This window comes from Vitis vinifera, chromosome 18 (genome assembly GCF_030704535.1).
Source record: "Vitis vinifera cultivar Pinot Noir 40024 chromosome 18, ASM3070453v1".
Lineage (NCBI taxonomy): Eukaryota > Viridiplantae > Streptophyta > Magnoliopsida > Vitales > Vitaceae > Vitis > Vitis vinifera.
Window position 1 is genome coordinate 24,885,590 of NC_081822.1, and position 14,383 is coordinate 24,899,972.

General features: G+C 33.6%; 1 protein-coding gene across 1 annotated transcript; it reads right to left on the reverse strand.

The window, feature by feature from the left end:
* Positions 1–2,696: 2,696 nt before the first annotated feature.
* LOC100257298 (probable alkaline/neutral invertase D) lies at positions 2,697–14,383 on the reverse strand. Its single transcript, XM_002271883.4, has 5 exons — positions 14,222–14,383; positions 13,151–13,581; positions 12,498–12,929; positions 4,702–5,260; positions 2,697–3,297 (listed from the first exon to the last, which is right to left on the reverse strand). The coding sequence occupies exons 2-5, from the start codon at positions 13,532–13,534 to the stop codon at positions 3,002–3,004; spliced, it is 1,671 nt and encodes a 556-aa protein (XP_002271919.1). The 5' UTR covers positions 13,535–13,581; positions 14,222–14,383; the 3' UTR covers positions 2,697–3,001.

Here is a 14,383-nt window from a genome sequence, read left to right on the forward strand (position 1 = left end):
TTCTCTTTAGTGGAGTGTTAAGTCAATTTCAAAATTAGATTATAAGGAAGCTAGTATTTTCCTATAGGTCTCAATGGTCTCCACTCAAGGTTCTATTTCATGATAGCACATACTAAGGGTATTTTGGGTATGTAATTCATAAGTGTACATAAAGGTGTTTTGGTAAAAATGCAAGGTTGCACTAGATCTTATGAATTGACTTCTTAGAATGGGTTAATTAATTAATTGGAGCCCATTAGAACTAATTAATTAATTAAAACCCAAGTGGGCTAGATTAGGTGACCCAAACTCAATTTGGGTTCAAGTTACTTAAGCCTATAGGAAAGCCTATATAAATCCCCTTTAAGGTTATAGCTTCAATCTTGTAGTTTAATTTTCTGAAATTTCATAAAGGAACCCTAGCCACCCTATAGAGGGAGAGAGAACTGTACATTTCTCTCATGTTAAGACCTATGGAGAGAGAGATCAGGTGGAAGATCATCGGATAGATGAGTTCTAGATGACCATCATGGTTTCAGAGTCTTCATCAAATGGAAATCGATCTTAGAACATCTAGATCCCAAGTTTAAACTTTCAACTCTAGATCTATCTTTGTTTTGGTTTTTGAAGCCATATTATTCAATTGTGTTAGATTTAGAAAACCCTAAGGATAGATGCATACATCCAGGGTTTGGGAATGGGGCAATTCAAGGTTCTTAACAATTAAAGCACGGGTACTAGCTATTAAACAAACTAGTTTTTAAGGTTAGAAAAACAATCATAACACAAAATGTATGTGTGCATGTGATTTTGACATGATGTCCACATTTGTTTATGTTGATTGAAATAAAATGATGAATATTGCATGTGTCTTTTTGGATGCACTGACTAGACTAAACAAACTAGTTTTAAGGATAGAAAAACTATTATAAAACAAAATATTATGTGTGCATGTAATTTTGACATGATGTCCACATTTGTTTATGTTGGTTGAAACAGAATGATGAATGATGCATGTGTCTTTTTGGATGCACTAGCTAGACTAGAAGCCAATTTTCCTCATAAAAAAAAATATTATTTACTTAACTATGGTTATCCTTGTACATTTGGATTTTACCACCATATCAAGGTGAATGATATCATTTATAAGAATATCAAGATAAACGTAATCAACCTATCAAGTATAAAGAACTTTTTAATTATAGACATTCATCCCTTATAAATATTATTAAAAGGTGTTTCGATATTTTGAAGACACATTTTCCAATATTAAGAATGATGTCTTGTTATATAAGTTAAGAAGACAACCATCAATTTTTGTTGCATATTATACCCTTTATAACTCAATTCATCTATCGACACAAAATGATCAATTTTAGGAAATATGAGATAGAAGACCTTTCAATCTAAAATGAATAAAATAGCACAAGTAGCCCAAGCCACTTAATTGATTTATCATATAAGAGTGCAATAGCTATGACAATCTATAAAGATCAAATTGCTTAAATAATGTGGAGAAATTATATCAATTTCAATCTAGGACTTGTCCTGTTTTTAATTCTAAATATTTTTTAATACTTCAATTATATGTTAGAATCAAATATTTGTTAATATTTCAATTATATTTTAGAAGTTATATATATTTGTTAACCAATTGTCCTTAGTGTTATGTGATGTATGTTGTAGTTTCTAATGATTAAATATTGCTTATGAATTCAATTTATAATTATAAATGTAGAATGGACAGAAGACTCGTGTTACTATGGGTGTAAAGGTATGTGCATTTTCATGTCAAAAGCATAGAAAAACAATGATCGCTGGTTTTATCATTGTCTGTCATATCATGTAAGTATATTTAACTAACTTATAAAAATAAATTGATATTACTAAAATACATGCAACATATTTCATTTCTTTAACAATTTTTGAATTGTAGGAACATCCACACTATTTTATATTGATTGACAAGTATAATCCACAACAACCTCAATAACTAATTGCCAACTTAGGAAGCCCAATACCTATCTTTTCCTTATAAGTTGTTATGGGTGTAACATAGTTATTTGCTCTTTATTATTTATCATATTTCTTCTTATTTTAATCTTTACTAAATGAATGTATATATTATTTTAAAATTTATCATCTACAAACTTCAAAACTTTAATATATTATATTAAAATATAATGTTGGTGTCATAATACTTATAGTATTTATTTGTATTAATATTGATTGTTTAGTGTATATATATAATTTACATTTTTTTTAATGAAACATGTATTAGTACAATGAATTTATGATAAAAAAAAAAAAAGAGTTACCATATGAACTAATAGAAACATTATTGAAATCAAATATAATTAGACATATTTCCTTTGTTTAAAAATTTAAAATTGATGCAAATATTTTCAAAATGGAATAATTTTTTAATTTTAATAAAATGTGAATCTAAAAATTATTTATATATTTATAATATCAAGTTAATTGAAGAAAACACTCAATTAAAAAACATAACTTCGAAACAAGTTTTTGTTTTACTTGTTTTAAAAAACCATTTTTATTAACTCAACTAAACATGCTCTTTTGTTTTTGAGAATAAAAACTATTCTTAAAAACTATTTTTCAAAATTGTTTTCAAAAACACTTTCCAAACTGACAAACATGAGGAAAGGAGATGGAAAGAGGATGGATGCTGCAAACAAGGCATTACGTGAAGCGGGTGAATCCGAAAAGTTTGTAGTATTATTTTTCATCATTATCCAGGGTGCCTCTTCCCAAAATATTCATGGCATTTGCGGAATGCCATCCAAAATGTCGGAAACAAAATATCAAAATGTATATTTTATATGAGAAGCAAAACACCAGTCTCAGCAGACCCTATTGTACACGAAACCAAACTTTCAATAAACCTACAGCCACAGAAACCCCAAAAGAATCGTGCTGACCTTATGAAATTGCAAGACCTCTCTCGCCTTGGGTGCTCTTCTTTTCCGTTGGCTCAATCAGTAGCTTCTTGCTGGGCTCTTCAACAGGTCCAAGATGAGGATCGTTTGATCAGAGGTTTCATCTGCCTGTCCTCTTCAAGAGAAATCATACCCAAGTGCGAGGGATCCTCCAGCAACATCTTGGCCACAAGATAACCTGCAATGGACCACGTCTGATATTTCCTTGCTTGCTTACCAACGTATCTCCCAAGCTTCCCATCATAATACTCTGGCCAGCTGTCTTTTAGTAGCCGGCTTTCAGCAAGATCAATGGCTCGTCTTGCAATTTGAGGCCGCCCCGTCTTGATGCAAGCAGCCGTTAACAACCATAATAGCACTGCATTCAAGATAAAGGGAAAAACATCTATTCCAAGTAAAAATAAAGAGGTGCGATTAAGAAGATTAGACACAAATTCTAAAGATATTAGCATATAGCTCTAAATTTTAGATTAGGATGAACAATAAAAACTTGCTATCATATATATCAAACCTTGCTGTTGAACATAAAATAAGACAATAGGCTCTAAGTGGTAGGAAACAAAGACAATGTGAATGATTCCATCTTTAGATATAGAATAATCTTGAGTTTGGTGTACAATTAGCTATCATGACTGACTGGTCGAAGAAAGATGAGCAACTACTTCCTTTCCATAAGACTTTATCTGAACCATGATTCAGATTCAAATGGCTAATCAGTTTGGAAAACTGAATATTGTAGCTTGAAAAAGTTTATAATACTGAATTTTCAAATCAAATTCTTGTATAAATTTCCTTGGTCAAACCAGCCAAAAAAACCATTTGCCATAAGAAAATCATTGGTTGGCGTGACATGATTTTCCCACATTGTCGAAAACACAATCTTACATGCCATGAGATTGGATTACAGGTAAAATCTTCTAAACAAAAACTGGATTTATTGGTTTTGAGACTTATGCTAAATGCAGTTATAATCGTGGCCAGGCTGATGCATAATTCCATATTACCCTCAGCCTCAAGTGAGGAATAACAATTGATATCAATCACTAAACTGAGGAACCAAGTTTACAGAAAACAGTAGAAAGGAGATTGAAATCTAGATGAAATTTTAAGACTTGTTAACAAAGAGATTTGTGCATGATTTAAGGACGAAATATTTAAACACACATATATATATATATAGGGAGAGAGAGAGAGAGAGAGAGAGAGAAAGAAGTGTGTGGTGTAGGATGTAGAAAGTAGCCCTTGAGCATATAAAAAGCATTACTTAATTTAGTGCCACATAATTTAACTATTTAAGTATCATGAGTGGTTAAACACAGTACATGCATTTAAAATAATGGAAAAGCCATACAATCAACACAAACCAAGTATACAGCCAACAATTCTTGGATTAAAAAATACGCATAAGATATTTTATATGACATTTTATGAATAGAAATTTATGAAGATACCAATCTACCAAAAAAAAATTGTAAATATTCGTTTTACGTATAATTGATAGTTTGAAAATATGGTAAAATTAAGAAGTTCAAAAATTTGGTAAAACTAAGATGTTTGAAATGGAAATTGTGGCGTGGAATAAACAAAAGCTCAGCCTTTCCCTAATAGGAAGTTTTTAAATCCATCTTGAAAAGCAAATTGTAATCTGTATATAATCCCTACCACAACACAATAGCCAACTGTCTCCATTGCATCAACATTGTGTTAAATATGATTTGGGAGAAAATAGGAGCACTAGAAACGGTAAGCAAGAAGGACAAACCTGGCCAAGATCCTCCATTATGGTAACTCCATCTGGTATTTTTAGGATCACAACCAGTTATGATTCGCCATTCATGGTTTTCGAATGCAGGATAACTTATTTTTAAGGGCATTTCTCCAACCAACTCCTCCCAACGTGATTCAATAAGATCCATAATAGCCATAGATTGCTCAGGAGTTGCAAGAGAAGAAAGAATAGCAACACAGTTACCTAACGCAAACCAGCGAAAATCCATCCTTGCAGGACTGACGTTGCCAATAAAGTAGCCACCACGGGTTGGCATAAAATCAAAAACCCATTCTGGGATTGAATCAGGAATAACATTAAATTTGTTTACTGCAGTGTGGGAGTACTCCTCAGTTTTATAACGGTATATGTCATTTAGCTGTTGAAAGTCAAGCCAAAAATAACTTCGCATGTGATAACTCAGGGCATGCAGACGCTTCACTATTCTCTCGATACATTCTTTACCTTCAGAGTCTTGTTTTAGCATTGCCAAAGCACATCTCAGTGCCATGAAGAAAAGTGCTTGAATTTCAATTGGATAACCATAAATACCCTGTCAAAATAAAATCCATGTGATCAAACGTGTTAACATGTGATTCATACATGTTAATATGTACTTTCTGACAACTACAAAGCTCTTGAAAATAATGAACAAATGCTTTAAATGAAGAATTAATAGTAAATGCTACACAAAAATGGAAGTCAAATCCGGCTAAAACTCATATTATAAATCAATAATTGGTTTGGGAACCTTTTCTCTTTTTCAGAACTCCTGGATTAATTGACCTTTATTTTATCCATTTTTAAAAACTTGAATGTCATGCTTCATTTTGAATCTCATCCCAAGACATTGAACCATATGGCCTCCCAGAAATGACTTTAGGTTTATCTATTCGTTCAATCTCAGAACTTACTATTGAATCTGCTTCCATTTTTGACAAGTAACAGTAAATTTCATTATATATACATATAAGCTGCACATATGAACTACTAAAAGAGAAGAAAGAGAAAAGTTCCATGGTACAGGTAGAACACAAGCTTAATTGCTTCAAAAGAGAACTAAATCCTAATTTCCATGTAGTTTTCTGCCTCAACAATGTTGTTACAACTGCAGAGATAAAAATGATAAGCAAACCTATTCACATTTCATAGCTTAAAAGGCCTAGCTAACTAACAGTGGTTTCGAAAGCCCATTACAAATTAAGGAGTCGAAGAGCTATCCTGCCTATTTGTCAAAAAACACAAGATATAATAGTTATGCAGAATAGGAAATATGACATGCTAAACAAAACTGAAAATGAGAAGGAATTTAATGATATGACAAATATGGTTCTAGTCACAGATCTCTGATGCATCCCCAGAAAAGCTTTCTGGATTCAGGTTCTGCTGTATTCTTAGGGTTAGAGCTGACATTGACAAGGAGAGGACAATGTTTGTATAAAAGTTTTTCAATCAATTTGAAATAATTGAGGTTGATGCCATTAACAAGTCAAAGGGAAGGCTAGTGCAAGTGGTCAACCAGGAGATGCAGAACAAAGCTAGCCAAAAGGAGTGTAGGAGAAGAAGACATTTGGGCAACATATGCAACACTACTCCACATGTGGTAGGGGCTTTGAGTAAGCTAGAGCCTAAAGCCATAAAGAAGAGGTGCTGCAAAGAGTTGGATCAGTAACCATTGCACCAGAATGAGATTTTGTAAAAGGATGTCTCGTTATGGTGGAAAGATTCAGGATCGAACCTGAGGGCAAAAAGAAGTAAGCTCAAATCCCAGTAGAAACAAAAAAGTGTTGGCTTTGCACACATTAAACCGTTGGCAAACAGAGGCTATCCCTAAAGAAAAGGGAGAAGTGGAAGTAGCCCTGGCACCCCCAACTGACAAATCAACTAGCAGACTCTCTTGCACAGGAATGGGAGGTCTAAGGTTCTAGATGTGGATTTATCCAATGTCTGATTTTTATGAGAGGGTTTATACCCATACATGGTAACCCAAGCATCACCAGAAGAGATTGGAGATGTTGGAGCTAATGGCAGTGTGCATAAGGCTGGGTTTGAGTTAGATTGCAGATGGATGAGGGCCCATGTCTAGAGGAAAGCAATGAGTTAACTTCAATGGAGTACAACCAGACCTGGGTTTGAGTTAAAAGTCTGAGGGTCCCATTCCCAATTTGTGCAGCAATACCAGGAGCTAAACTGGAGAAAACTACAATGGGATATAACCAGAATGGAGCACTGAAAGAAAACGAAGGATTGAAGACCCATAGCTGAAGTTGTTTGAGACTAAAGGGGTTGAAGAGGAAGGGACCAAGAGAGAAGATAGCTGAGGCAGTTGACAAGGGGATGCAGGGAGTTCATTAGGTGGACCATGGCATCAAAAGAATAGTTGACCAAGATGGAGATTCAGGAAGCTGTGAAGGGGGCACAGAGAACACATTCAATGAAGTGGGAATGGGGGCACAGAGCAGACCTGTTCAATGAAATGGGCATGGTGGTCTTATAAAAGGTCAGAACAAGCCATAATTGCTACCATGTGCCAAAAATTTCTACAGAGTATCATCACTTTGCATATGGGATCCACAGAAAAAGGGAAGACAATTGCTCCAATAAAGGGTTATTTGATAAGTTACTTAAATTGATATTTATCTCTACAAAAATTTTCAAATTAAGGAATAAGTATTAAGGATCCTAGATGCTTATTCTATAAAGGACAAATTTGGAGATGACTAATCAAACTTGATAATTAGGAGAAGCTCTAAACTGATGCTAAAACAACTTGAAAAAGACAGAATGCTATGTCAAACTAAAGTTTCAAAACCATAGTAAAGCTCTATTGAATTATAGCTCTAAAGCCCACATAGTTGTCTATCAAGCTCTAGATTACAATGCTAAACTTCCATTGACTTTAAAACTTCAAATTCACGCTCAAACTTATGTTCATGGTGGAAATTAATTGATCTGTTCTAAGCTCCTCAAACTTGTGTTCATGGTGAAAATTAATTGACCTCTTCTAAGCTCTAAGACATCATATATATGAAGGTCAACAAAGCGTGTATTTCACTTTTACCAATTTTAATGAATATAATTTGTTTTTGTTTTTTTTTGTCTTTTGGTCTTTAAGTTCAACAACTGAAAATAAAATAGTTATTATCAATCCTAACAAATTAGTTGTTCCTCCAGTTCAACCCATAAATACATCTATCAATTTGGAGTTGTAGTAAAGGAGACCCTCAAAAGGAGGGTGCTCCTCAAGTGAATAATACCACAAGTCTCATGTTATGTGAAAGAAGAAATGAGCAATGAATCAAATGTTGCCACATGTCATAAGTTTTTTTTACTAAAAGAATATTGCTACTTGGGATATGAAACCCAAAGAAGAGGAAGACATTTCCAGCAATCAATTTTTTCCATTAAGAGTAATAAGGTTTTAAATAGTTCATATTTAACATAAACTCAAATACAAATAACGAAATTAACATAACTTGAATGAAGATATAAATTTTTTCCAGATTAATATTCAAAGCCTCGAAGAACTCTCTCATTCAAGCGAGCAAAGTTCAAGCAAACAATGGTAATAAAGCTGTATAATCTGACTCTATTGGAGTACACATTCAAAGCTCCTAGGCTTTCGCCAGCCAAGCCTAGGATGGTTATTCAAGTCTGCAAACTCTAAATGGCTGATCAAGGACCGGAAAACCAAAAGCATGACTAAACATCAACAGTATTTCAATATTTTGGTGGATACAATGTGAATGTCAACTGAAATTTCTTTATGTTAGTTTATCAGGGGAATGTCACAACTATCTCAGCAATATCTCAATCTACAAAAGCATCCGCAATATATATACTCAATTCATTGTAGGATGATATTTTAAGAAATTTTTTTACAGGCAAATGAGCATTTCTTTAATTGAAAAATGCCAATCAAAGAGTGGGAAAACCCGAAGTACGTTGGACATATACAAAGAGAGCAAAGGGAAATATAAAATAGGAAAAGAAATCACACTAGTCAGACCCCAAAAAATAAAAAATAAAAAAGTAGCACAGATGAGCAGCCCACTCCCAAACAAAATCTATACCAAAGAAAGAGTGTCTAAATAAATAAATAAATAATAATAAAAAATCCTTTAGCAACAGAATGTATGAGAGCAAGAGATCCAGCAAACAGAATTGCAGCTAAATGGCAACCAAGAAAGCATTCAAGCTTTGCACTATGGCTTATACCACCACATTTTTAGACATTAAGGGAAAATGTTGAGTAGATCACTGCCATGGTTGCAGCCATAGTAGGAGAGATGGAGGTGAGAACTTTCTGCAACCATGTGCTCCACTGTTGCTGCCATCAATGGAGACCAAGGGAAAACTAAGAGTAGAGCTGGAGTTCTTACAATAAGAGATAAGAGTGCATAGACTATGAAGATAAGAGGGGTGAAAGAGGGACAAGAAGCTACTGGTGCCATTTGACATAGAGATGAACATGAGGCTAATGTTTTGTGTAAGTCATTCAATAAAATAAAATAATAATAATAATAATTAATAAATAATTATAAATAAAAAAAGATGAAAAAGGAATTACAAACACCAATTTGATCCTACCACCTAATGGTGCTCTTTTTTAAGCTTCTTATTATGAGTGTTTTGATCCTCAAAAAGAATGGTTTATTCATTATTTGATAATAATTTAATTAGTTTTCAATTGCTTATTTATACTCGTAAATATGCACCATTTTCATTCTAAATATCACACGCCTGACATGTATAATGTTTTGACTTCAAATAATGCATTATTGCTAGCATCAACTATTTTTGTCATGTTTATGTATAAGTCCATCATCCATAGAGATTGAGAAGTCAGATGATTCATGCTATTTGCTCACAGCAAAAATTTGAATGATTTGATCAGAGTAGAACTAAAAAGGGTAACAAATAACCAAAGAGAACTAAGCTAGAATCAAAATCCTAATTAAGTAGGCCCAAAATAGAAATTGTCTAGGGTAGTTTCAAAAGGACTTGAAGTGGGGCCTATAAATAGCCAAGATTTTGGGTGAACAAGCATATATTGCAACCATTTTCACGATTTCAATCAACTTGTCAGAAAAAGACAGATTAAATGATGCCATTGTTCATAGAATAGAATCAAAGTATGTTGGATTAAGTGGTGCCTCTAGAATACTTTCTGATCAATGTATAATTATCAAGTTGAAGGTAAAATTCAACAACAAGCTAAGCAATCAACTCATTTTATCGTACAAAATGATACCTATTTAGAAACCCATGTACATGAGAAAAGAGGGGAAAAAGAAACAAACAAACAAACAGACAAAACATAACAAAGAAAGAAAAGGAGAGTAGTTGAAGTGATTATGTTGGGATCAAAGATGAAAATATTGGTGATCACGGATATATCCGTACTTCAATTTTATGGATATATTGAATATATCGGAGATATATCAGCAAATATTTTGATACAAAATATCGGTAACGTAAAAATTAATAAAAATTCTGAAAATATTAAAAAAAAATTCTAAAAAATTATATAAGAAGTAAAAATAGATATTTTATAGTTATATATATAATTTGTCATATTTGATAATAATATCCTTTACATCGATAAAAAATATAAATTTTATAAATGTAAATTTATTATTAAGTTGCATTATAGATTACTTTACAATATTATTATGATAATAAGTCTAATTTTAAAATATATTTAATATTAAAATTATGATCCATTTTAATTTAAATCTATTCAATGATATCAAATAAATAATAATATATGTATAATTTTTTTAGTATTTATATTTATTATATTTAATAAATATATAGATTATATAAAAAAGACCTATTAAGAAAATTATGTTTTTATATTTTTGGTAATAAATTAAGTCAAATATAAAAATAAAATAATTATAATTTACTTATTTAATAATAAATAAATCAAAAAAGCAGTGAAATATCGGTAAAATATTCGAAAATATTGGTGAAATATTGGTTGAAACACGAAAAAATAAAAAATCGGTAAAACATCTGGAAATATCGGTTGATGGATATATCTTCCCGAATTTTGTATTGGTATTCACGGATATTGGATATATCGCAGATATATTGGCGATATATCTGGATATTTTAATCCTTGGTTGGGATGACTAAGGGGAATGACAACGGACTCTGGGTAGCTTCAGTTGGTGAAGCCTCTAGAAGGATGAGGATAAGACTACAAAGAAGTAAGAACTCAAGTGAAATATTGTAAACATTGTTTGAGTTTTATTGATTAGGAAATCCAAAATTAAGACAAGTTGAGAGAATCACATGAAGGCATACAAAAGCTCTAGCATCAAATATGGGGTGGTACAAAAATGCCAACGCAAGGAGAATGAATACAGAGCAAAAGAAAATTCTAAAAATTACTTAAAATGAATTTCCTTCTCAAGCTATTTCAACCATTCATTTCCGTTACCTCATTCTTTGCAAGATCCAAATGGAGCATTAAAATTGGAGAGGTGCAAGGATGTCAAGAGATTGGTCCTTTAAACATCGTATAAAGCAGCAAAAATTCTTGGATTGAACTATAGGAAACTAGAAACAAATACTACAAATGTTCCAAATTACCTACCAAAGAAAGAGAAATCATTCCAACTCGATGTAATTGCCCACTTGATCGTTACCAAAGAAATAGGGATTTCCACGACCATAGCAACTTTGAGCAAGAAAGATGGACGGTCAACTAAGACAAATCTAGCTCCTATGGATTATCAAATGAGCTGTCTGATAATTGAAATGTAAAGAAAGTACACAACTATTTTCAATATTATTAAAATAAAATATTTTAAAATTTTAAAAAGAAAAAAAAAAAAAAAAACCACCTTAAGGCACATTCTCATTACAATACTTAAAACAACATCCATCGTCCTAAATTCAGCAAAAAAAAAATTACAGGACAGAATGAACATATAACAAAGTACACAAAAGAAAAACCTGATCTTTGCAAAACCCATCACCCTTTCCTTCCCCTTTTCTTCTTTCTCTCAAATTTTTTTGCAAGCCAAACCATTAAAAAGACTTGGAACCTGACAAATAGAAATACTTTAGAAGAATGCAGAAGCAAAGGATAAATGAAGAGCTCGAAAAGTCGGACCCAGAATACAAATGGTGCAAGCATCCAAAGCATTTTTAACCTCTTATACTTCATTCTTCATTTTCTTTACAATCTTTTTCTCTAACCAGAGATCTACTCAATATTCAATTGATTCCAAGATCAAAGGATTTTTGGCAATCAATACTACATAACTGAAAATTCAGACCCATTACCAATATACGGTTTTAAGCTTGCTAGATCAGTATCCTAAACAGACTTATACTTCCAAGTTTCATTCCTTCCATATATAAATTTGGGGATGCTTTCCAAGGATAGAATCTATAGACACAAACTGTAAACCTTATATATGAACCATGTATGATCAGTTATGGAAATCCTGGTTTTGATTTTCTTATCATTTATCTCTATCTAGAACAAGACCTACAAAATCATAGCGACTAAGGCGTTTCATCTCAGTTTGCACTTAGCTTTCAACAAATTTGTCAACCAAATTAGAACCCACATAATCTAATTCATGGCGGCCAACCACAACACACCCGATAACAGTTTTGAGTTGAATGTCAAACTCCACAAGAAAGTCTCTTATACAAATCAAAAGCCCATATGAAAGCAACTGCATGCACTCATATCCTACACAGGCTTGCAACTGAACCGTAACTTGCAGTAGCATGGTAAAATTAAATTTGCAAGGAAATCTTACCATTCTTCGGTCAACCATAGAGCATCCATCAGCACAAAGCAGAGTTGGAAATGTATCAAACCCCTCCGAGAGGCATAAAGTCAATATAAGCTTCATTCCCTTTTGACACTCTGGTGTTTCAGCTAAAGATAAATCCCCAGTGGACTTTGTATAGGCCCGGAGCAGAATAATCCACCAGAATCCAGAGTCAACTGGAGCCACTCGTCCAATTGCACTCTCACCGAAATCTGCAATTAGAGTATCCGTTTTCCGAATAGGATCATGAAGAACTTTGAAGCTAGCTGGCATTGCACCTTCTCCAAGCTTGAATCTATCAATTCTTTTTTCCCACCCTTGAAGATGCAGAGTCTTCAAAAGGAAATTTTTAACTATCTCAGGCTCACCATTCATTAGAAAAGCCAGAGCACTAGGTACAAAATCTCGTACAAAAACCTGCACCAAATCAAAAACCAGATCAAAGATTGAAATTTATTCTATTCCCACGCTACTATCTCCCTGATTATAGTTTTTACCTAGTTATGGTCTACTTCCCAACTCTGTGCTAACTTCGACGCCATTATCCCCAGATCCTAATGGTTTTTCGGCATTTATTTTAAACTTTTTACTTAATCATAACTCAGAACACCCTCCAACTTGAAGGCTTAGACTTTTACCTGATCATAATTTAGAACTTCCTCCGAAGCATGATCATAGGCAGCAATGGTGCCAACAGGTTGCCCCCGGAAGAAGACCAAGGAGCGCCGCAGAGCTTCCCAGGCTTCATTAACCATTGGATGGGGCTCGAATGAGTTCCTGGCCGATGAGGCAGGGGTGTCAAAGCCTGACCTTCCACCTGGCGAATACATGCTGTCCAAGTGTTCTAAGTGTCTTGCAAGACCAATGGACAGCTCACTCATTGATCTCTCGTCAAATGACCTCTGCCTCTCGATATTCAACCGTGGCTTATCAAGCAGCCGGGAGAGGTCATAGTCGGCCATTTCCGAAATGGAGCAATGGGAGCTGACATTCTTAAGCCCAAACTCTTTACTTCCGTCCATTTCTTGAATCACTTCAATGAAGAAATGTTCTTATCACAATGGGAGATCTGTAAACATATAAACATTTTTTATTTACTCAGCAAAGTCAAACAAGTGCACCCCACAAACAAATCATTCAACAAATAAACCCAATTATGTAAACATGCCAAATTTACAACACCAACTGCAATCTTTGTAGCACATTAATTAAAGAAATATACATGTTCTCACGAATTCAAACAAAAATACCAATTAATAACTTCAGAAAAATTCAAAATAGTTAAAAACAAAAGCCAAATTTGAGCCTGTAACATATGAACTCTACTCCAAAATTATGATTCCATACAAGTTCCAAAAATCAACTTTTTATTTTCCACATTTTTTTAATTAAAAAATCCAAACTCAAAAAAGATACAACTTTTGTGCCATTTCACAATACAAACCACATTGCCAACCCATCAGACTCAGAACCAGCACCAAAAGCCAAAAGAGCAAAGAAAATCCAAAAATTTACAGCGGCAGATCAAGATCCACCAAAAGAACTCCAGAAATCTTGCTAAATCATAAAACACCAGCACAAATTCTCAGAGAACGAGCTCAACTCTGCGAGCTACAGGGAAGACAGCAAGCAAATTGCGGAGGGAACCAGATCTGAAGCATGTGGAAGAATCGAGAAAAAACAAAGGAAAGGAGAGGAAAGGAGGCGACCTTGGAGGACTAAGAAGAAGAGTCTCCGGCGGGATCAGCGGGAGAGAAGTCGCCGGAGAACCGTCGGCGACGAGACGACCGAGGAAGGAAGAGGAGGAAGGAGGAAGAAGAGAAAAAGTGAGCATATCTACCACAGCTGATATTTATAGCACCTGTTTATCG

Bases quoted from the DNA above. Each gene is read 5' to 3' on its own strand.
- LOC100257298 (XM_002271883.4), bottom strand. From the start codon at position 13,534: ATGGACGGAAGTAAAGAGTTTGGGCTTAAGAATGTCAGCTCCCATTGC. The intron at 12,930-13,150 runs GTAAAAGTCTAA...GATTTGGTGCAG, and splicing joins AAGTTCTAAATTATGATCAG to GTTTTTGTACGAGATTTTGT. The intron at 5,261-12,497 runs GTAAGATTTCCT...TTATTTTGACAG, and splicing joins CTATGGTTGACCGAAGAATG to GGTATTTATGGTTATCCAAT.